This window comes from Poecile atricapillus, chromosome 25 (genome assembly GCF_030490865.1).
Source record: "Poecile atricapillus isolate bPoeAtr1 chromosome 25, bPoeAtr1.hap1, whole genome shotgun sequence".
In the NCBI taxonomy this organism is placed as follows: Eukaryota; Metazoa; Chordata; class Aves; order Passeriformes; family Paridae; genus Poecile; species Poecile atricapillus.
In genome coordinates, this window is record NC_081273.1 from 5999410 (window position 1) to 6023012 (window position 23603).

General features: G+C 53.3%; 3 protein-coding genes across 3 annotated transcripts; 2 read left to right on the top strand and 1 right to left on the bottom strand.

The window, feature by feature from the left end:
- The first annotated feature begins 9554 nt into the window (after nucleotides 1–9554).
- Nucleotides 9555–12321, top strand: TMPRSS5 (transmembrane serine protease 5). Its single transcript, XM_058856851.1, has 9 exons — nucleotides 9555–9715; nucleotides 9962–10075; nucleotides 10249–10292; nucleotides 10430–10592; nucleotides 10713–10885; nucleotides 11308–11406; nucleotides 11580–11722; nucleotides 11926–12078; nucleotides 12183–12321. The coding sequence occupies exons 1-9, from the start codon at nucleotides 9555–9557 to the stop codon at nucleotides 12189–12191; spliced, it is 1059 nt and encodes a 352-aa protein (XP_058712834.1). The 3' UTR covers nucleotides 12192–12321.
- On the bottom strand, nucleotides 12308–20813 carry ZW10 (zw10 kinetochore protein). The gene is made up of 16 exons (XM_058857105.1): nucleotides 20656–20813; nucleotides 20191–20325; nucleotides 19741–19842; nucleotides 19532–19609; nucleotides 19273–19432; nucleotides 18942–19091; nucleotides 18335–18526; nucleotides 17984–18147; nucleotides 17622–17804; nucleotides 17203–17441; nucleotides 16355–16426; nucleotides 15207–15376; nucleotides 14524–14654; nucleotides 14141–14272; nucleotides 13734–13936; nucleotides 12308–13553 (listed from the first exon to the last, which is right to left on the bottom strand). The coding sequence occupies exons 1-16, from the start codon at nucleotides 20770–20772 to the stop codon at nucleotides 13433–13435; spliced, it is 2349 nt and encodes a 782-aa protein (XP_058713088.1). The 5' UTR covers nucleotides 20773–20813; the 3' UTR covers nucleotides 12308–13432.
- Nucleotides 20814–21166: 353 nt separating this feature from the next.
- On the top strand, nucleotides 21167–23019 carry LOC131588320 (T-cell surface glycoprotein CD3 gamma chain-like). Its single transcript, XM_058857106.1, has 5 exons — nucleotides 21167–21552; nucleotides 21843–22049; nucleotides 22345–22476; nucleotides 22635–22675; nucleotides 22822–23019. The coding sequence occupies exons 1-5, from the start codon at nucleotides 21480–21482 to the stop codon at nucleotides 22882–22884; spliced, it is 516 nt and encodes a 171-aa protein (XP_058713089.1). The 5' UTR covers nucleotides 21167–21479; the 3' UTR covers nucleotides 22885–23019.
- The last annotated feature ends 584 nt before the right edge of the window (nucleotides 23020–23603 follow it).

The window sequence follows — 23603 nt, forward strand, 5'->3', positions numbered from 1 at the left end:
TCCCCGTTTCCAGCTTTACCCAACGGGACAGATTTGCTGCCTCTGCCTGGTTGCCGTGTCCAGGCTGGGAGAAAACAAACCCATGGAAACCCAGAGGGGCTGAGGAGCTCCAGAAACACCAACCTAATGGGCTGGAAACTGCAGACAGACGCTGCCAAGCTCCAGATCGAATCATTTCACATAAACAAGGGCTCTGCCACAAGGGCTCCAAATCCCACGCAGAGAGGACTTGAGAAGATTTTTTTTTTTATCCTTTTTTGCTCAGTTTAACTCCTCCCCGGCGCTTTGGTAGCGGTGACATGGAGACAAGCAAGTGTTTTATCTCTTGGAAACCACTCACATCCTCCCTCACCTCCCTGCTCTGTCCACAGAGCTCCAGCCCCATTACACAGACGATTTATGTCTGTGCTTCTCAGCTTTAGGCTGCCGGCAACTTCGGGAGGGTTATTTGTCCTTAAGTACTTGTAATTCTTCCTCTGCAGGAGCATAATCAGTCATTATCAGCGGCAGTTGCAGACTCTAATCATAAAGCTGCTATTTCTGCTTAATCCTAACCTTGCTAAGTATTAATTTGATGTTTAATCCCCCTGGTATCTGGCAATATTGGCCTGTTATTATTGTCGTTGTTGCTGTTGTTTATGTGACAGTGAAAAATCAGCACTGTAGGAGTCATATCCTTAATTATTTACCATTTATTTGCCAAATCTCAGTTGTTCTCTTGTTGTACTGCTGTCTCTCAGGGCAGTGTCACCCCGAGGTGTCCCCACGGTAGAAGGGACAGGTGGCACTTTTAAGGAGGAGGGGACAGGAACAGCACAGCCTCACTCTGCTCTTTTTATCCCTCCACCATCCTTTAAAAAAAACAAACAAACGAAAGAAATAGCTGCAAACCTGTTAAGCTTTCAAACACGAGGTGACAATTTATCCGACACTGCAGAGCTCACCTCGCGAGAAGGAAGGAGCAATTATCAGGAATGCCATCATTAACCAGTAATGACCTGCTGGGATCAATAGAGCCACTTCACAGGCTGGCTCCGTCCCCGGCAAACGCTGCGATTTGTCCTAAATCACAGCAAAAAAGGCTCTTTTTGGTGCAGCGATGCTCTGGAGATGCGGCCTGATCTGTCCAGCTTGGCAAAGCGGGTGCTGAGCCTGGTGAGGAGCAAAATTCCATCCCCAGGGTCCTTTGGGGAGAAAATTCCATCCCCAGGGTCCTTTGGGGAGCAAAATTCCATCCCCAGGGTGCTTTGGGGAGAAAATTCCATCCCCAGGGTGCTTTGGGGAGCAAAATTCCATCCCCAGGGTCCTTTGGGGAGCAAAATTCCATCCCCAGGGTGCTTTGGGGAGAAAATTCCATCCCCAGGGTCCTTTGGGGAGCAAAATTCCATCCCCAGGGTCCTTTGGGGAGCAAAATTCCATCCCCAGGGTGCTTTGGGGAGAAAATTCCATCCCCAGGGTCCTTTGGGGAGCAAAATTCCATCCCCAGGGTCCTTTGGGGAGCAAAATTCCATCCCCAGGGTGCTTTGGGGAGCAAAATTCCATCCCCAGGGTCCTTTGGGGAGCAAAATTCCATCCCCAGGGTGCTTTGGGGAGCAAAATTCCATCCCCAGGGTCCTTTGGGGAGCAAAATTCCATCCCCAGGGTGCTTTGGGGAGCTGCTGCTCCAGCCCTGCCCCGCAGCATCCTCTCTGCTGCTGCTCCAGAATTCACAGAACTCACTGAATTCACAGAACTCACTGAATTCACAGAGTTTCAGCCCTGGGTGGCAGCCTGCCTCTCATTTTTATGGCCCCAACAATGAAAATTAAGGCAGGAAACGCCCGCGGGGACCTTCAGGTTAATTTGTACAGTAAAAGCGCACATTTATTTTTATTGTAAATCTGCGGTTTCTACCTGAGGCTGAGGGAGAGCAGCCAAGGCACACTGAGCTGGGCTCTGCTTTCACTGCTGGGCAGCAATTCCCGGTTTTTCTGGCAGAAGAAGGTGCCAGTTGTGATGTCCCACAGGGGCACAGAGAGCTGGACCTGCAAAGCAGAGAGCTCCAAGTCCCTTTGGATGGATTCTTGCAGCCTCTGTTCTGTTCCCACACGGGGGGGAAGAAAAATCCTTCACTGCCTAAATTTTCAATGTATAACTTTGAAAGCTTAATCATATTCTTTTCACAAAGCCTTATGGTTTATATATATTTGGGTTTTTGTTACTCTTTTGTATTCACCCTTTTCGCTGTCAATTTTAGCTTAATATTATTAAAATTGCTCTGGCTCGCTCTGCTTAAAATTCTGCAGTTACAGGATTTTTTGGGAAGAAGAAGTGCTAAGTCAAACGCTTTCTCCTATTTCTTGTTTGTCTTTAATGACTCATTAGATCATCACCTCTGAGGTGAGGGAAGCCTGGCAGGCAGCTCTGGGGGCTCAGGGCTGTGCTCTGCTTCCCTGGGATGGGATTTGGGGTTTTTGGGACACAAATCCCCTCCAGAGGTGGTTCCTGAGGAGGTTCCCAAAGGACGCGGGTCCCAGTGGGTTAAAAGCATCATCCTGCTGCAGGAAGGGGCAGAATTCTGCTTTCTTTGCAGGGTGGAGGGGGTGAATCAGCACTAGAGCCCCTCCACCCTGCCCAGGAGGGATCAAATCTGACTTTTAAAGGGAAAACTGGAGAGCAGCAAAGCGCTGCGGGTGGGAATGGGGAATGGGGCTTCCTGCACCCCTTTGGTGCAGAAATCCCTGTGAGCTGCGGCTTCTGGCCCCGAGGAAATGTCGTTATTTTATTTTATTTTATTTTATTTTATTTTATTTTATTTTATTTTATTTTATTTTATTTTATTTTATTTTATTTTATTTTATTTTATTTTATTTTATTTTATTTTATTTTATTTTATTTTATTTTATACTTTATTTTACATTTTTTATTTTATATTTTATTTCATTTTGTATTTTATTTATTTTTATTTTTTATTATTTTACTTTTATTTGTTTTAGTTTCTTCTTTCTATTTTATAGTTTATATTTTATATTTTTAGTTTATATTTTATATTTTATATTTTATATTTGATATTTTTAGTTTATATTTTATATTTTATATTTTACGTTTTATATTTTACCTTTTATATTTTATCTTTTATATGTTACATTTTATATTTTACATTTTACATTTTACATTTTACATTTTATATTTTATATTTTATATTTTATATTTTACATTTTACATTTTATATTTTATATTTTATATTTTATATTTTATATTTTATATTTTATATTTTATATTTTATATTTTACATTTTATATTTTATATTTTATATTTTATATTTCATTGGGGTTTTTTCCCAGAGGGTGGCAAGAGCAGCATCCCCGGAGCAGCAGCTGCTGCCCCCTCCCCGCGGAGCCGGGCAGGGAGAGGCTGCGGGGAGCAGGACAAACCTCGCAAGGTTTTGTTCTCTGCCTCCCCCACCCCAGGGTGAAAACCAAACCCCTCCCGGGGGCTGGGCAGGGGCAGCCCCGGAGCGGAACCGAGCCCACCCCGGCTGCCAAAAATGCCCCAAATTCCCTCTGTTCCCCGATCCCGCACTCCCCAAGGCAGATGAGGAGCGATGTTAAAGATAAAAGTGTTTTTCCCTCCCCTGCCTGCAAAGCCGGGGCTGACTCATCACCTCGCACGGGAGAAAAGCACCCAATTCCCTGCGGAAAATGAGATTTTTTCCACGTGCAAAGAGCATCTCCCGGCCGCGCTGGGCTGAGGAGCCGAGCCCTGGCCTTTGTCCCAGGGGTGATTTATTTAATAGCTGATTTATTTCATTGCTGATTTATTTCATTGCTGATTTATTTACTGCGATATCGCTGATGTGGGGAGGGGGCTGTGCTGGGGGGGTTTCACAGCACCCAAACCCATCCCGTTCTGTGCCCGCCGCTCCATCGCCTTTAAACGGGGCTGAGCCTGGGGCTGGGGCACTGCCCTGAGCCCTGCCGAGCTCCGGATGCTGCAAAATCCCAATTAACCAATTAACAATTAAACTTCAGCCACTTCCTTATAGGAGCGTCAGCTCTGGAGCTTTATGGACACGCCGAGAGTCGTACAACCCGCTGGTTCAAAAATGAAAAATAAAATAAAATATTAAAATAGAATAGAATAGAATAGAATAGAATAGAATAGAATAGAATAGAATAGAATAGAATAGAATAGAATAGAATAGAATAGAATAGAATAGAATAGAAAAATAAAATAAAATAAAATAAAATAAAATAAAATAAAATAAAATAAAATAAAATAAAATAAAATAAAATAAAATAAAATAAAATAAAATAAAATAAAATAAAATAAATTTGGGTTGCCGGGACCTCCTAAAAATATGTGGCGGCATAATATAAATAATATATTATGTATTACTGTATTAATATATATTATACATATATGTATTATTGTTATAATATATATTATATATATTATTTTTATAAAATATATTTTTATAATATAGATATAATCTTTTAAATAAGATTAAATTTATTTTTCAGTCACAGATGGCAATTCTGTTAGGCCAAGCATCTTCTTATCACCCCACAAAAACTCTGCTGGGCCACAGGGGGTGGCACAATCGGGCAGGTCCCGAGGGCTCAGGATGATCGTTCTCCCATTCAGGCACTTCCTAAATGAAATCCCTTTTATTTTTTCCCCCTTTTCCACTCGGTCCGGGCTGCTTTGCAAACCTGAGCATTCCCGAGCTGCGGGGAGCTGTGTGCCCCCAGGAATGCTCTGATTCCCAAACTGCTGCAGAAATGAAACACAAAAAGTGAAATATTATTTTATTTTTTTGAGCTTTAGGTGATCCTTCAGGGAGATGTTGAGGCCGCTGTTTTAAAGTGCTGAGGAACTCCCCTGTGTGAATTTACGGGAGGAAATAAATAAGAAATGTGGAGGAAATAATTAGGAAAGCTGAAGGAAAGGATACTTTGAACCTTCACTCCCCTAAATGTCGCGCCTTGCAGCATTGCTGCAGGTAAACACCAGCCCCAGGGGAGTTATTTCTCTCTCATTAAAGATGTTTCACTGTGTAGCCTGGAGAAATGCAGAGAATTGCAGGTGGGAAGGGGGTTCCTGGTGCTGAAGGAGGTGTCGGGGTGGGCAGGGGATGAGGCAGCGCTGCCCGGGCAGGGCTCTCTGAAGCGCTTTTCTCTTTAACCCAATCCATATTTCCTGATAGCTTTTCATAACTTTGTAATTGCAGGCGGCGTATTTATTTACATAAGTAGTGGCTGTAATTACAGAGAATGAAAATGTGTAATTATTTAATTAGGATCCATAATGAGGCTGTGTGAGGGAGCTCGGAGGCAGATGCTTTTGGTGAGCAGCGCTGGCCAAGACTTTGCTCTGTGTGGTGGAGGGGAGGAAAGTCGGGAGCCAGGAGGATGCAAACAGGAGCTGAGAGCAGGAAAAACGCTGCTGCTGGCTGGGGAAACCTTTATTTCTGTTCCGAAGGAGGAGGCTGGGCTGAGTAACCTCTCACTCGAATATCTCAAACCCTGGCAGGAATATTCTGCCGCTGCTGGATTCTTTTCCTTGCTGAGCTGAACAAGGACAGATCTCCCGGGAATGCTGGCGGCTTTAAGCGCCAGCCAAGTTCATTTTATCGGGTCTTTGGCAGCCTCTAAAGAGCGCCCAGAGGCCCGGAGGTCTCGGAAGGTGGATAACTTCTGGCAGGACGGTGATTTCAGCTCCGCTGGACACCTCGCAGAGGCAGAGCCCTGCCGGGGATGTGTCCCCAGGGAAGCGCTGGAAGCGTCTCCAAGGGCGAGCGCCGGACTGGGAAAACCCTGCGTGGATTTCAGTGCCCTCTCCAGGAGCAGGGAGTGACAAAACCCAGCCCAGCACCTGTTTCACTGCTGGGATGAGCTCCTGGGAGAAGCAGGACGGGGGTTCAGGGGTTCAGGGAGAGCATCTGCTGGAGATGCGGCCCCTGGAGCATCCCCCGGGCTCTGCCCGCCGTCCGTGGGCTGGGAGCTCTGTGTGCCGGCTCGGGGCTCTGCAGGGACTCCCGGCTGCTGGATTTGCTGAGCTGGAATGTTCCCTGCAGGGGTGGCACCGTCACACGCCTGGGTTCCTGCTCAGCCCTCTCAGCGAGGGTGGATTCACCCTCCGTGCCAGCGGAACCGCTCCAGGCTGGGGATTCCTGCCTCTGAAGGAGCACAGCAGCCCAGCTCCAGCGCAGGGGATGCTGCAGGGACCCTGCGGGCCCGGGGACATCAGCCAGGGAGGGCGAGTGGCCACAGCCCGGGGCTCCGCTCCCTCTCGGGCTGGCAAACTGCTCCCAGCTGCCGGCTGCCACCCCGGGACGGCTCCCCTGCACCTAAAACCTCTGCTTTCAACGCAGGGAGGGAGGGAAAAACAAAGCAGAAATGCCATCCCGCCCCCTGAAAAACCTTTTCCTTTTCCCTTTCTGGGATTTGGGTCCTCGGCAACTTGCAAGGGCAAAGGTTCAGCTGACAAGCGACAAATAAAGTGTTTGGAAATGGGAGGAAAAAGAGCCTAAAATTAATTTATCCTTAACAATTATTCTTTTTCTTTGACTCGTCTCCGAGAATAAATCCCTCGGGATATCTTTGTGCTGGAACATGATACAGAGAATGAAAAATTTCATCCCTGACATCCTTTAATTCTCTATTTACTGGGTGATGGATGAGAATCCAGGGCCCAGCCCTCTCCTGGCTGTCCACGCTCTGCAGAAACACGAACAGAGGGGCATCAAATCCCTGCCTCTCTCCTGTGATGAGGGAAGGTGGCAATGCCCTGCTCAGGGCGAGCACCGAGGTGTCCCCACCACAGTCACGGCACCAGTGGGGTCAGGACATTTCCCCCGGCTCCTCTGAGGCAGGAGAGGAGCGATGTGCCCATTCCGGCGAGGTTGGCACCATCCCTGCAGGGAATTGCCTCGAAATTGTCTCTGCTTCACACGGTGCCAGCTGCCTTTTAAACAAATTACTGTATCAGGCTGCGGCACTGCCTCCATCCAATTCCTGCCAGGGAGAAACCAGTTTTCCTGAAATTGCCTTCCCGACTCCATAATCATTACCCAGCAAATTATCTCTGAGTTTCTGGCAGATTCTGGGAGGGGAGACGACCTGAACGGGTCCAGCAGCGGCCCCGGGCTGGGAGGAGCAGCCTGGTGAGTCCCTCCCCTCCTCGGTGCCCAGAGGAGCTGTCAGAGGATGCTCGGGCTGGATTCCGGGCCTGGGCTCTTCCCTCCCTTCCCACTGGTGCTCCAGCACCATCTACAGTCCTCCCCAGGATGCTCCAGAGCCACAGGGAGCATCGCAGGCTCAGGAAAGGGTCAGACGCTGAGCCAGGGTGGATATTTGGGGGATATTTGCAGCCTTTCTGGCCTAAAGTCTAACTGGGACAGGGGGCTTGGAGAAAAAAATCCAAACCGACCCCAAACCCCCCCGTTTTCACAGCAGCTGCCCGGCACAGGGTGGGTTTGTGCCACAACACACCGGGTGTTGCTCAGAGAGAGCACAAACCCTCACCCTGAACCTGCAGGACAGGTCATGAAACATTCATGAGAGTTTAACATTAAAAATTCATTGGTGCTTGGAGCACGGAGCCACCAGCTGTGTCTGCCAGGGATGGAGAAGTATGGAAAAAAAGCTTTTATTCCATGGGACAGCTCTTCCAGCCTGTTCAGCTGCTCTTGGTTTTGGGGACTGGGGCAGAGGAGGATGATGCAGCAGCCCAAGGGATTTCTGTTCCACCAGAGCTCTGAAAAATCATCTCCTGCCCCAACACAGCCCAGCCACGGGTTTGAAACTCCTCTTTCAGCAACAAGAAATTACCTGGAGAATCAGGGGCCAGCTGAGAGTGGCTGCCAGACCTCTGCTGCTCCCTGAGTGCTCCAGAGAGGCAAAATCCAGCTCCTGGGGAGGTGGGGAGGATTCCCTGAGTGATGTGGGACAGTTCTCAGCTGTCCTTCACCTGTCCCAGCTCGGCTGGAGATGCAGGGATGGTAAAAAGCCGCTCCAGGCTTTTCGCTGATTTTTTTCCCCCACTTTAGGAAGTTTTGATCCCCAAAGGAGTCGGAGCCCGCTGCTGTCAGGGCTGGCTGGAGCTGCAGCCCCCTCAGCAGCTCCTGGGGCTTCTCATGTGGCAGGGAACGGGAGGGGCAAGGGGGCAGCAGGTGGGAGATGCTCTGGGGGCTGAGGCAGCCCCACAGCTGCTGCTCTGGCAGCCCCAGGGAGGGACAGCAGCGTCCCTTGGGACACCTGGGGCATGGAGGGGGAGCTGAGCCACCAGCCCAGCCCTGGCAGCAGGAGAAGGGGGGTCTGGGGACAGGGAGTGCCTTCAGCGCACGCACAGGAACCTGAGCTGGCTGCTGGGGACCTGAGCTGGCTCCGCTCCTCCTGCCATGGTGAGCGGGGATCCCACAGCTCATTCCCTTCCCGGGGACCCAGCCCTGGCCCTGAGCTGCTCTGGGCTCTGCTCCTGTGCCCAGCAGTGTCCCCAGAGCCTGCAGCACGCCGAGGATGCCGCGCACAGCCCCGGGATGGCCGAGCCCAGGAGGGGAGCAGCGGGGACACAGCCCTGCCCAGGGCACGGTGGGTGAGCTGCTCGTGGCCCTCGGGAGCAGGGTGGGCTCTGGGTGCTGAGCTCTGGGTGCTGAGCTCTGGCAGAGTCCATGGCTTAGCCCAGCCCCTCCTGCAGGGAAGGAGCAGGTGAGCCCTGGAAATCAGTGCACGACCTGCCAGGGGCTTCAGCAGGGGCTTGGGAGAGCTGGGAGAGCCACAGCAGCCACGCTGAGCCTCTCTGCCTCCCTTGCAGGTCCTGCTCAGGTGTCCTTTGGGGCTCTCTGCAGTGTCAGGAGGCTGCTCCTGCTGCTGGGGGTGGCCGGGCTGCTGGCAGGGACAGCGGCTGGGACGTGGCTGCTCGGTCAGTGTCCCCCCAGGACAGCCCTGAGAGCCGGTTTGGGGTGCCAGCAGCAGGCTGGGAGCGATGGGGGCTCCCTGCTCAGCCCTGGCTTGGGGTGGGGCACAGCTGTGCTCCTGGAGAGGTTCACTCACCTCTTGCAGTGGGCAGGACTGTCCCCAGTTCTGGCCACCTTTGGGTGCTGCCAGGCTGTGTCAGCCCAGCCTTGGCACCTTCTCTGTCTCCTGAAGTGAAGCACGTGAAGGAGCCCCAGGCAGGGCAGGGTCCCCCCCAGGAGCAGGATTTGGATGCGATCCCAGCGTGTGATGATGGTGAGGAGGAAGAGCCCGTGGTCCGGGGGGCTCCCAGCACAGGTTTGCACCTTTGATTGATGTCACAGCGGTGGGGAGAGGGGAGCCAGGCATGGCAAGGGCAGAGAAGAGGCTCTTTAGAAATCGATATCTGCTGCATTTTACAGTTTTGCTTTTCTCTTTAGTCCTGCTGAACCCCTCAGCACCGCAGCTTTATTGCACAGAGGGATCCCACAGCAAAGGCAACTCCTTCACGACTCCTTTGTCTGTGACCCCTCTCACTGGGCTCATTTAGAGTTTCTAATTCATCAAGTGTTTTTTTTCCTTGTGTTTAGGGTGGGTTTTTTCCTTCTCAGGCTGTGCATGACCCTGCACAGCTTGGCTTTAGTGTCTTTCAGGATCAGCACAGCGAATTCCTTGCTGGAAGCACGGCTGGAAGCACATCCCGGCTGGCTCCTGGTGTGCCACGGGCCCTGGGATCCCTCCCTGGGCACCCGGCTGTGCCAGCAGCTCGGGTACCTCAGGTGGGCACGGCACAGCTGCTGCCCTTTCCGGGGGGTGTTCGTGGCACAAACTGTCTGAGGGCTGGGGGTTTGTCGGGGCAGCAGAGCCAGGTCTCACCATTCCCTGGGGAAACTGCAGGAGCAGCTCCAGAGGGCCCTTCCAGCCAAAAGCTCATTCCCAGCTGCCAGAGCTGTGGGACTGTGCCGCTCCCACAGCAGGGTCCTGCTCCTGACCCCTTCCCGGGACATCTCCTCTTGCTCCTGCAGCGTGACCCGGCAGAAGGGGGTGAAGCTGGCCGATGTCCCGGTGGGTGCTGGGCAGCAGTTCCTGCAGGTGACACCCGGGCAGGAGGGCAGCCTGGAGGACACGTGGCAGGTCAGGTAAGGGCAGCTCCGGGGCGAGCAGGGTTTGCTGGAGCCTTTTCTCAGGCTCAGGCACAGAGATGTGCGGGTGCTGCACAACAAACCTCCCTTGGGAACGGCTGCAGCCGCCCTGGAGCTCCCCAGGGATCTTGGCTGAAGTTTATTCTGACCAGAGCCCTGCTCCCACACAGGAGCAGCTGCCAGTCCGGTCGAATTGTGGCTCTGCAGTGCTCAGGTGAGTGATTCCCTCCTCTCCTGAGTCCCCAGGATCTCTGCCTGGATGCAGAGGCTTTTTTCCGCCCTCTTCCCCTGCTCCCCTCGCCCTCCAGCAGGAAGGGCTGCAGCTGGAGCCTCTCCCCCTGTTCCTTACAGAGTGTGGGCTGCAGGCGGGGGCCCTGAGGGTGGTGGGGGGCACAGACGTGTCCCCTGGGCGCTGGCCCTGGCAGGTCAGTGTGTGCCAGGGCTCCCAGCACCGCTGTGGGGGCTCCGTGCTGGCCCCCGAGTGGATCCTCACAGCAGCTCACTGTGTGCACAGGTACCCCGGGCTCCCTGTGCTCCATCCCTGGGCTCCCTGTGCCCGTCCCTGTTCCCTGTGCCCGCTGCTAGCCCACACTCGGTGCTGGTTGCCCTGCATTCCGGTCTGGCTCGGTTGCAGGCAGCTCCCAGCCCCAGCCTGGCAGGTTTTTGCGGGCATTGTCACCCAGGGCTCACTGAAGCCCGAGGCGGGGGTGCCCGTCCGGGACATCGTTCCGCACCCGCTCTACAACGAGAGCAGCCTCGACTACGACATCGCCCTGATGAGGCTCCAAGTGCCCCTCAATTTCTCAGGTCAGAGTCCCGGTGCTGCCCGGTGCTGCCCGGTGCTGCCCAGTGCTGTCCCGGTTCTGCCCGGTTCTGCCCGGTGCTGCCCAGTGCTGTCCCGGTTTTGCCTGGTTCTGCCGTGTCCTCCCGTGGAGTTTTCTATCCTATCCCACAGGGAAAAGCTTCCCAACCCCAGCCTCTTCTGAGCCGCTCCAGGGCAGCTGTGGCAGAACCAGAATCCCAGCACGGTTTGGGTTGGAAGGGACCTTAAAGCTCACCCAGTTCCACCCCAGCGTGGCAGGGACACCTCCAAACCCCGTCCAGCCTGTCCCCAGGGCACGCAGGCTGGCACGGGGGGTACAGCGTGCCCAGAGCTCCCGGACCCATCACCGAGCCAGGCTGAGCTCCCTGCCGGAGCTGTCCCCTCGGAGCTGTCCCTGTCCCCGCAGGTGCCATCCGAGCCGTGTGCCTGCCGCCGTCCCCGCAGGACCTGCTGCCGGGCACGCAGTGCTGGGTGTCGGGCTGGGGCTACACCACCCCTGGCCAAGGTGAGCTGTCCCCGAGCCTCCCCCTGCCCTGCCCGGGCTGTCCATTCACTGCTCGCCCTGCCTTCATCCCAGCCCTGCTCCGGAGGGCCTGCATGCATCCCTTAATGCAGTCACCTTCCCCCGCTGTCCCCTCCCGCTCCCTTCGCTGTCCCTGTCTCTGTCCCTGTCCCCAGCACAGGTGGCCGGGACGCTGAAGGAGGCTCTGGTGCCCCTGATCGGCACCCGGAGGTGCAACAGCTCCTGCGGGTACAGGGGTGAGCTGACGGCCAGGATGCTCTGTGCAGGACACCTGCAGGGCCGTGTGGACGCCTGCCAGGTAGGGCTGGGAGCAGGGGGACACACCTGGGGGTGCCTGCAGCCACCCCGGGACACCCGGGGGGACACGGGCTGCCCTGAGCTTCACACCCGGAGAGCTCAGGGCCAGGTGGGACGGGGCTCGGGGGTGGCACCGGGCAAGGGGTGGCACTGGAGGAGCCCAGGGAGCCGAAGAAGGCTGAGATTCCCGGATCTGCCCCGCAGGGGGACAGCGGGGGCCCGCTGGTGTGCTGGGATGGAGCCATGTGGCGCCTGGTGGGAATTGTCAGCTGGGGCCGGGGCTGCGCTGAGCCCAACCACCCCGGGGTCTACACCAACGTGGCTCAGCTGCTGCCCTGGATCCACCAGGTCACCCAGGTAAGCCCAGCTCTGTGCCCAGACAAATCCCAGGGTCCCTTTAGGACAACCTCTCTTCTGGTACTGATGGCTTTTTTCGTTTCCTTTTTTATTGATTTTATTAGATCCCCTAGAAATCAGGCAAGGACAGACTCCACACAGCAACACTGCCCTTCCCACAAGTGAAGAACAGCCCAGGACTGGCTCCTCCCGTCTCTCTGTAACCCAAACAGACTCCCAGATGTGCTCAGTATAAATAGTTTATTAAAGAAAATAGCAAATTACAATTCTGTGAACAATCAACAGGGGAGAAGTGTTTTTCAAAATAGGTTTTTTGGATGACTGTGTTTGAAGGGGTAGGGGATCCCATGAGATGTCAGTGTTCTGGGAACACTCAGAGGGGGAAAAACAAAAACAGAGGGGTTCTGCAAGGACTGCAGTGACACGAAAGCCTCAGCCCCTGTAGAAATGCCTGGAAATGGGAACAGGAGTGGGACAAAAGTGCCAATGACAAGGAGACAACAGAATAAAACATTAAACTCTGTGACTGAAACTCTTCTAAGCACTACAGGGTAGGAAGGACTTTGCTCCACGTGTGCAGCACCTTGGTCTCTGGGCTAAGTTCAGTGAATGCTCTGAGTTTTTCAATTAAAATAAATGTACAATAACCCAAGTGTCAAACATAGCCTTTTGTGACTTCATGCTGTGAGTGCACCTTTCATTCCCTTTTTATTTTGGTTTACATTTCTCTCAGCATTCCTGAAGGACAGAAAACAGAACAGCAGAAAGACACCAGAGTTACACAGGTCACACCCAAGAGAAACCTAAAGGAAGGAGCTGAACTGGCTTCTACAGTTGGGAAAGTGACATTGGAAGGTTCTAAATCAGTTTGAAGATATTTTCTATGAAAAATAAGAGAATTTTCATACTTGTGAGAAATCCTGTGACCTGTTCATTCAGCACAGGATCTCCTTCCCCCACATCCCTCTCTAAAGTGTCTCTCCCTTGAGGTCTGCTCCTCAGGGGAAGCTGGGGTGGGAAAGTTTGGCACTTCTTGGAGGGATATCAAAAGCTCTCCAAGTCTGTGGGCTCCACGTATGGTTTGAGGGACAGAAGAGGTCACAGAGGGGCTGCAGGTCCCCTGATGTAGAACTGCATAGAAGAGTCCCAGCTGAGCACTGCAAACGCTCAGCCTGAGATGAGGTTACACAAACACCGAGCCAGGAAATGCTCCTTCCCCCCAGCCAAGCTCCAGGAAGCACCTCCCCAGTCCCAAAGTTTTTCAGACCAGTACAAGAAAGATGAAATAAAAAAAAAATGTTTGCAAGTGTCAGTTTGCTCTTGCTGTGCCACAAGAGGCAGGTGTAAACTGGAGTCACTTGATCTTGGCCAGGGCTGCTGCTCTCCTCTCTGTGTTCTGGAACAAGGCTCGGATCAGACTCTTCACCTCAGCTGCTGAAAACTCCTCTGCCAGAGGCCCCTTGCCATCTGCCCACCTGCATGGGAGACAGGGAGAGTTTATGTCACCAAGCTGCCCAGAAATGGCACCCCAAACAAGCCTCCAAGGACCTGTGCCAGGAGCTGGTCCTGACCCCTGTTAGCAGCTCCTGCCTTTCCTCTGAGCTCCAGCTCCCTGGCACAGGTCTGGAGAAGCAGCTGGAGAGGAGAACACCTACTGATCCACAATTTCTTGGAGGTTGGCCTGCAGGATGATCATCAGCTCCTTGAATGTCATCCACTTCTGCACATAGACTGGAACTTCCTCTTGGTACTTCTTATTTTTGTCTTCTTCAAGCAGAGGGGTGAAAACTTGGGGTCCCTCCTCCACCATGATCCTGCAGAGTGAGTACAGCCTGTCTGCATCCTCTGCAGAGATATCCTGGAAGGGTGAAAACATCAACAGAGAGAAGTGAGATTTATTTTCAGAGTGCCAAGTCAAATGAAAAATTGGGATTGTGAACATTTCCCATGGACACATGATTATAATTTCTGTGTGAATGAACTGCTCTCCCCTGAACTGGGATTTTGGGAAGAGCTTCTGGAGGTGACAAATGCTGTCCCCAGCACCCCCCATGGCTGTTACCTCCAGGGCAGCAATCCTGGTGACAATCTCTGCCAGGGCTGTGTTCAGTAAGGCCCCCATGGCCTTGCAGTACACGTTCACAGGGAGCACATCCTGCCACACCATGCCCAGCCTCCTCAGCTGGTGCAGCACCTGCAAGGCAACAGCTGAGTGTGACACCAGACACAACCCTGGGAAAGGCACCAGGGGGTCAGGTGAGTACAAATGGGCAGAAACCACGGAGCAATCCTGCTAAAGACACAGCCCAGGACAAAAAAACACAAACCATCACATCAGAAAATAGATGTTTTAGCAGTTCCACAGCTGCCAGGGCTGAGATGACACACTGGACCCTCCCCAGGATACCTGCAGGCACTGGGATGTTCTTTCTCTGCCTTCCTTACCTGCTTTATGGCTTTATTTGCTGCACAGTAATTCTCCTCGTCATCCATGTTGGAAAAATTCCTGGCACTCGAGAGCCTCTCCAGGATTTCTCCCTTCTGCACTCGCATCTGGGCCAGAAAACACTCTATCCCTTTAGGAGCAAAACAAGCAGAGAGAAGCAATTAAGCAATTATGAAATCTGCTCTGCCTATTTATGACTCTAAGTGCTGAATAATGAACTTGCTACAATGTTTTATTTTTAATCAAGTTTCCAGTCTCCAAACAGTCTCCCAGAGCCAGTTTAACCAGTGAGCTCTTGTGCAGCTTGCGTTGCTACAACACTGCTGGGAAAAAAGCAGAGTAGGAGAATGAATTGTGGACGACTCCTGCCAGCTCACACAAACTTATCTCTGAATTTATTTCTGTAGAATAACAAATGAAAAAGACAGAGCAGCAGATCCCAAAACACAGTGCTACATCTTGCTGGATACTGAACTGTTCTTGGGACTAAGAAAATAGAGGTTTCAAAGAGCCAAAACTTCCTAATTCAGGAAATGTTTTTGCCTCTTGTCGAAAAAATACCAATCCACTGCTGGCACTGAGTGAGCAGCCACACCTCCACGAAACCATTCAGCAGCAACTGCCAGGGTGAATTCCCACATGATCCACAAACACATTTCAAGAGGGGAAGGTGGGGAGTTACCCAGCCTCCTTATGCCAGGCACCAGGTCCACGAAGGTGGCAGCCCCGTTGCTGAGCACGCTGGTGCTGCGGAAGCGGAACTGGTGGCCCAGGGTGAGCAGGTGGTGGGCGATGTACATGCAGTTGTTGTGGTGGATGGCAGCCAGCTGGGGCAGCTTCTGCAGGTTCTCCCTGGCCCAGAAAGAAGGGAAAAGGAAGAAATGGGTTTATTTACAGCTGGTTCTGGTAAAAAAAGTGGTCGTGTCTATCCTAGAGAAACGCACGGTCTGTCAGCAGATGGTGCTGGCAAGGCCCGGCTGACATCACAGTAAAAACATTTGACCTCTCACATCCTCACAGGAACTGGCAGGAAAAGAGTCTGAAATGCCATTTGAACCCTGTGTTATCCTGTTGCACTGTATTAGGAACATGAAGCAGTAAAATACAGACTCTCTATCAGAGTGTCACAAGAGAGCAAGTTTTATTATTCCAGATCTTCTTTTATAGACAGTTCCAATAAGGTCTGAGAGGTAAAACTCTCATTGGTCATTAAACCAACACATCACTACTACTGGACAATTGAAAACTACACCCCTTGACTGTTTCTTGCAAGAAAACAACAAGGATCCAAATAGCACCTGCAAAAGTTGTCCTTCTCCAAGGACTGCTTGGATTCCTCCTTAAAATTCCTCAGGCCACACTTCCTCAGGCCAGTTTAAGAAAGTTATGTGACTTGGCTTCACACAGGCTCTGTGCTCCCTGCTTGCTTTCAGCATCCATATTATCCCACACTGTTTCCAGCCATGGACTTTCAAACAGGAGTAAATTTATTAGAGCAAAGTCACAGTGAGGAAAAGGGAGAGAAGTTCTCTGTCAGGCTTGTGAACTTTCCATCTTCATTGCTGTTCTTTTTTTTCACAGGAAAAACATCATGAAAAACCTGTGCATCAGATCTGAGGTCAAAGCTACATGGCTGGAAACAAACACAGCTGTGTGAGAACTTCACCCAGACCCTTGATAAGAAGACTGACAACACAGAAACTCTCAAGCACCTGCTTTGCACAGGTATGGTTTAAGAAGAGATTGAATAGTTGATTTTTGCTGCTGGAGTTCCACTTGTAGTGGAGAGGTGGGACTGTTGCAACAGGAGTATTGCCCCTCAGAACTCACCTGTGGTACGTGGGCACCACCTCGTAGAAGAGCTGGAAGATGTTCCTGACACAGTCGAAGAGCTGCACACAGCTACAAGGGAAGGAGGGCTCATGTCAGCCTGGCATTAATGTCCTGTTCACAGCTGACCCTCAACCTGCCCCACAACAAGGTTTTATGAGCAGAAGCACTGGCACAAAGAGGGGATTGTCAGGATCAATGACAGCACTGTCAACACTCTGGAAAAGTCACAAAGGCTGTGGTGACCTTGAGGTTCGGTGTGGAAGGGAGACACGTGAAAGCCCAGAACAAAGGGGACACTGTCCCTGCCCCTCCAGGTGTGCAGGAACACTCAGCCCTCTCTCTGCCCCTTGAGGGCAGCTGTTACCTGGGCAACTCTCCTGCTTCATGGCTGTGATCTGTGCTTGTTAAAGTTAAGTTTGTGTGGATTCTGTTTGTTTTTCCCCAAGAGCCCTGCCAACTGCAGGGCTGGAGCTCTCTGCTTTCATTGGCACAAAGTCAGCAAGAACTCTGCTCACAGTGAGGCCAGCACTTGGTTTTGGGAAGAGGAGATGGCTTTGATTTTTCTAAACAACTGACTTTTCTAAAAACCTGAACTCCAAGGGCTGCTGAACCTGAAGGACCAGCCTGCAGCGTGTCAGTCTCCTGCCCAAACCCAGGGATACATCCTCCAGCCAAAACAAGACTAACAACTGAGTCTAATTTTTTGGCCTTTTGTATCCTTTAAAGTTCTTTTAATCTATTACCAGATGTTTGGTGTTGCTAGAGGCTGACACACAAGTTATAAATAAATAAATCAATATGGATTTGACAAATAATGATAACTAATAATACCAAATAATTCCTACCAGAGATCTGTGCTGGCTGTGGCCTCCAGCAGGGTGTGATAGGCCAGCTCCACGAGCTGCTGCACCGAGGAGCTGATGCGGCAGGTGGGCAGGCACAGGGTGAACGGGCTCAGCCTGCTCTCACTCCCCAAATTCACTGTCCCACTCTGCAGGAGGCTGGAGGGTCTCTGCATTTTTAGGTGGTCTCCTGACCCAGGATCAGGGAGCTCTGGGAGGGCTAGGCTGGAATCAGGTGTGATCTAACGGAAAACAAGAGAGGGGGTAAAAAAATTTACAGCTCAGAAAGGAGAATCTGCCAAGATTAAAAAGCACTGATGGCAGAGATTGAAGACTCAAGTTAAACACAATACTGCCGCACTATTAAAAAATATTTAGACTGTTTTCCAGATGGAAAAACTGTGTGAGGCATCCCCAGTCACCTTCACAGTGTTGTGTATTTCTGAGGTCATCAGGTTCCTGGCTGCCATGATCACATCCTGGCACTTCTTGTTGGCAAAGTGGGAATCGACATTGCAGGCGTATTTCAGCAAGGCAGTCGTGTCTTCCTTCAAAAACTGCATCTTCTTCAGGGCTTTCTCAAATTCCTCTGTGGATTCAATCACCTGAGGAGAGCAGATGTTTGTTAGCACAGTCCCCTAAAGTCAGGGAACAAAGTAAAATTGGGTAGAAAAGCCAAAAGCAAAGGATGAACGAGGTTTTGGAGGGCATGAACCACTGCAGTGCCATCCCACTGGAGTGCCTGGGCTCTGTGCTCAAACCTGAGGAGGTTTTTGGGACCCACCTCTTTGTACTGCTCCAGTTTGCTGCTGTTGGTTGGGATGGAGTCCACCAGGCAGTTGTGGATGAGGCAGTCTGAGAGCTCCTCCCAGATGAGCTCCCCCAGCAGCTCTGCCAGGGTGACTCTGCCTTCCTTTCTGCCTTCCCCAGGCTGCTCCAGAGGCACATCTGCATCCCAGAGAAGAAAAACAGATTTTAATACAGCTGCTTCCTGGGCCAGACCCTCCATCAGCTCAAAAGCCTTCCCTCCATTTTCCTTGCACATAATGCTGACTAACAATCAAAATTCCAGAGAACACTCATTAAATGAACAATGTACTGCTCACAATAATTCCCAAAGAGAGGAACTACCTACTTAGCAGGTGTTTGTGCAGAACTTCAAAAACCAGCTTGATCTTGTCAAACACCTCCATAGGAGAGGACTCGTTCAAGACAAGCTCCTGGGACCTGAACCTCAGGATGAACACATCTGGCTGCTCCTCTGGGACTGGCTCCAGAGATGGGTGTGAGATCAGCGGCTTCAGGATATACTGCAGCAACAACTGGCCTGAGGAAAGGGAAAAACAGAGGTTTTCCAATAGCAGATTGCTCCAGGGAGGTCCAGCCCTGACTATTCTGGATTTGGAGACTGCAAGAAGTGGAAGGAATAATCCCTTCATCAGCTCTACCAGGGAATTACCAATGAGGTAAAACTCTTCAAGCATCAGGCTATGAAACCACACAGTCATAGATCAAAATGAACCCTGAATTGTCAGGAAAGGAGAAATAATTACAGGTAGATAATGGGATAAATATTTTCCTATTAATAAGAGCTACAGCATTCACCTCACTGCGAAACACCAGCCAGGAGAGGAAGAAGTTTTCCATTGTCCTGCTGGAGTGAAGTGGATCTCACTATCCATGTTAAAAAAGCCTCAGCTATCCCCCTGAGCTACTGGGGCTGTTTCTGGGGTCTGTCTTACCAAAATCTTTGAGCCTGGAGTGCAGCTCTCCCAGGACAGCCAAGGCCTGCAGCACAGCAGCCACGGGTGGGACAGCAGTGTCCTCGTCCTGAGGCAGCAGCGTGTGCAAGTGCAGCTCTGACAGCACCACGGCCTCCAGGCTGCTGCTTCCTGCACACAAACCACACCCAGGGCTGTCACAGGGTCACAGAGAGGCAAAGATCTACCCCTCCCCAGAGCAGGAGCTCGCTCAACCCCCTCAGCCCAACAGTTTTACTGCACGTCCCACCCTGCAGGTAAAAACAGGCACTTCAGTAGGGCAGAAAGGTGAAAAAAAAAACCCTGTGAGCACCTTTGGAAGGGGGAAGCTTCCACACAATGAGCTTCTGCCACTCCTGCCTGAGATGGTAGATCAAGTTCTGTGTCTGCACCGTGAGCTCCGTGCCCAGGGCCTTCAGGATCTTCAGCTCAAAGCCCCTGCGGGACTCCAGGCTCCTGAGGCTGCTCCGTGCCTGGTGGGGGAGAGCAAACACAGCCCTGAGCCCTGAGCCAAAGCATCCTCTGGAACTGACTCAGTGCATCCAGCACCACTGCCAAGGGCTCACTGGTACCTTCTCCAGCTGCTGAGCTGCTGCCACGTACTGCTCCTCCAGCAGGGCAGAGCTGCACTCCTTGATAGAGGAATCAATCTGCAAAGGCCAAGCACACGCAGGGGTCACTGCAGCTCTGCCCTCACCCAAACCTGTCAGCCACAGGCACTATCCAAAACAGAATAATGTCTCACACTGAGGAGCAGGATGCTTTTGCTCCCCCTCCTCACCTCCTGAAGCTTTTTCAGGATGCTCAGGACCAGCGTGTCCCTCTCCAGCTGCTGCTTCAGCTCTGTGAACTCAGCAACAGCAACGTTTAGATCTCGCTGAACCTAAATTAATGACATTTTTCAGTTCATTGACAGCATTTGTTAGCTCTTCTTAAATTTCATTTATCATTTATTTCCGCTCATAGAACAATTTGGTGAGGAATAAAAAAACTCCATCCTTTTATTCCTGTGTTACACCCCCTGCCACAGCCAAGGCTGGTCCCTCTCTCTGAAGGACAGTGTGACAAACTTTTCAACCCACATGAGTGACAATCCCTTAATGGCAGCTCCTAATGTACACCCTGGTGCCACCACAAGGCATTCTTTAGGGCTGACAGCACCCAGGGATCTTAGTCACAGAATCACTCCGGGTTTGGGATGAAATGGAGCAGAATGTCCCCTGGGAGTCACCTCGTTCTCGATGCCCGCCTTGAGCGAGTCGATGTTGTTGGCCAGCCCCTCCACCTGTGCCACCAGGTCCTCTGCGCTCTGCATGCTGGGCAGGAACTCGCTGTACTTCTTGTTGATCATGGTGCACACCTCTCCCTGAGGACAGCGAGCAGCAGGACAGCGTCACCCCGGGGGCAGAGGGACAGGGCCGGGGCAGCCGGGATGGAGCAGGGCTGGGCTCCTGGGGCAGAACCAGGGCTGGGTACCCTGATCCAGCTGATCTGGGCTGGGCTCCTGGGGCTGAACCAGGGCTGGGCACCCTGATCCAGCTGACCTGGGCTGCACACCCGGTCCAAAGCAGGGCTGGACACTCGAGCTGAGCCAGGGCTGGGCACCCAGTCCTGACCGGCTGCACCGCAGCGCCGGCCCCGCGTCTCTCCCCGCGCCCCCTCCGTTCCCCGTCCCTCCGCCGCTGCCGTCCCTTGCCTTGAGCTCCTCGACGCGGCGGGAGAGGCGCCCCACTCGGGCTCCCAGATGCTCCTTGTCCAGCCGGCCCGAGCGCGCCAGCACGGCCGCCACCAGCGAACCCTCCCGCGCCGCCATCGCTGCGCGCCCTACGGCGGCCGCGAGGGACACGGGACCGCGGCGCGGAGCAAGAGCGGGGGACCCGGGTTCGAGGCTGCGGGGGGACAGCCGGAACCGGGGGGGGATCGGGGACCGAGGGTTTGGGGACACGGGAATGCCGGGGGGGATCGGGGACCGAGGGTTTGGGGACACGGGGACCCAGCAGCAGTGGGTGCTGAAGGTTTATGGCTAGCAGAGGACACCAGTGGGTGCCGGGGCCGTGGCTATGGGGGACAAGTGACTGCAGGGGGACATGGAAATTCTGGGGGTTCCCTAGCTGCTGCAGGAGTCTCTGGATGCCGGGGGGCTCCATGGGTGCCGGGGGGGCTCCATGGGTGCCGGGACACCTGCGGATGCTGCTGGGTTCTGTGGCTGTGCAGGGACCTGGCGGTCCTTGTCGCTTGCGGGTCCGTGGCTGCTGGAAGCCCCTGGCTGCAGAGGGTCCCTGGCTGCCGGAGGACCCGAACCTCAGCCCGCCACATCCTCCCTGTCCTCCCACGGCTGTCAGGCTGTTCTGGGGTGAGCAGGCAGGCTCAGAGCCCCCCCTCCATCCATCCCCGGCTGCCGGGGAGGGAGGATCAGCCCCCGGCATCCGGTGCCTGGGGCAGCCCCGGGCGGGCGGTGCCGCGTGGTGAGCGGCTTTCCCCACGTCCTGCGAGCGGGGACAGAGCCAGCACCGCCGTGCCATGACCAGGGGAAAGGTCCCGAGTGCCTGGGCACTGCTGGCCGGGCTGGCCGTGGCCAGCTGGGGGGTCCGAGGTGAGTCCGCAGGTGTCGGGCCAGCGGCCGGATGCTCGCTGTGGTCCCTGGATGTGCTGGGAGGGCGCTGGGATGGAGCCCCAAGGCTGGGTGAGGTTTCCCAGCAGGGGAGGTTTGGGATGTCGATGGGGAAAAAGGAACCAGTGCAACAAGGATGGCGGAGCCTGCTTTGCCCAGGGTTTTTTTGGGACAGCCTGATGTGATGCTTCATCCCCGTGAAGGAGCTCTGAGCTCTGCACTGCTGTCAGTAACTCAGGGGTGAAGCTCTCTGCTCTCTTCTCCTTCCACAGGGCAGATATACGTGAAGGAATTCAGCGGGAAGGTGTTCCTGGAATGTGTGCGAGGCCAAGGCAACAAGAACATCACCTGGTGGAAAGATGGGAGCACTGTTGGGCACGAAGCACAGCTGGACCTGAGCGCGGTTTATGATGACCCCAGAGGCCTCTACGTGTGTGAAACGGGGGGCCAAAGGAAAAGCCTCCAGGTGCACTATCGCAGTAAGTGTTGCACATCTGCTTTTCCAGAGCCAGAACTGCTCGAGGTTTTCACCCAAGCCGAGTCTTGAGGGAATTTTTCCTCATCTGGGAGTGTCTCCACCGGTTTGCTGCGGGTTCCTTTGCGTGTGGTGGCACCATGACAGCTCTGCAGCCTTATTTAGTGCCCTGACCTGCTTCTGTGGCCCTGCCCTGGGTCACACAGCAAAGCCAGCTGCTCTCTGTTGGACTGGCAGAGCTGGCTGAGCACTCTGGGTGTGCCCCTGCCCTCAATGTCCACGTCCTTTTGGGCTTCCAGTGTGCCAGAACTGCATCGAGGTGGACGCTCCCACCATCTCGGGCATCGTCATCGCGGATGTCGTGGCCACGCTGTTCCTGGCAGTGGCCGTGTACTGCATCACTGGCCACGACAGGGGACACACGTCACGAGGTGAGGGGTGGCAGAGACCTGAGCGCTGGGCCTGGCACCTCTGGGAGCTGTGTGTGGCACCCAGGGGCTGCAGCCAGCTCTTGGGTTTGTGTGTAAATGTTCCCCACACTGCCCATGGCTCCCCTGATCCCTGACCTTGAGCTTCTCTCTTCCTTCAGCTTCTGACAGGCAGAACCTGATCGCCAATGAGCTCTACCAGGTGAGTGTGGGGACACCCCTGTGTGTGTGGGGACACCTTCAGCATCTCAGTGTGGAGAGAATCTTGCCAAAGGCTGATCCAGCTCGCCCTCCCAGGGCTGGGCAGGTACAGTTTTGGCTCATCTGCCCTTTTTTTCCTCCTCCCAGCCCCTCAGAGAGCGGGAGGATGAGCAGTACAGCCGGCTGGCTCCCACCCGTGCCCGCAAGTGAAGTGAGAAAACTCTGAGCCTCTGAGACTGCCTTCATCAACGAGCTGGTTTTGCTTGGAGGTCCCTCCAGGGTGGGCTGCTTGCAGCCCTGTGCTCATTCCTTGCACTTCTACATTCCTGCCATTAAAGATGAGCCTGCCCCACAGCCTCCCTGCTCCATCTGTTGTGTCCAGGTCCGGGGAAGGCACCCATGGGATGGGATCTGGTGTCTTGGAAGGTGCACATGGGATGGGATTTGGTCCCTGGGGAGGTGCACATGGGATGGGATTTGGTCCCTGCACGTGGGATGGGATTTGGTCACTGGCAAGGCCAGGTCTCCACTCCCCAGCCCCATGCAGGCACAGCTCATGTGGTCTGAGCCCCCAAAACAGGACACAGAGCCCAGACAGGGCCAGCCAGCATCACCTCAGCCTTGGAAGGACAAAGAAACATTGTCCTGGTGCAGGTAAGCACAGGGGCAGAGCTGTTGCCACTGCAGGGGTGCTGATCCTGCTGAGAATCAGGAATGTGTGGGATGGCACTGGCTGGGGCGAACACTGGGGCAATTGTACATTGATGTAACCCAAAAATGGTGGTAGAAGCACCGGGGTGTAGCAAAATTTAGGGGGTTTTGGAAGCAAAATTTAGGCCCTGTACACCCAGAGCCTGCTGGTGGGCTGAGCAGGCGTCTGTGCAGCAGCTCTGGCTTGCAGAAGGTGAGAAGGTGGCCCTGGGTGGTTT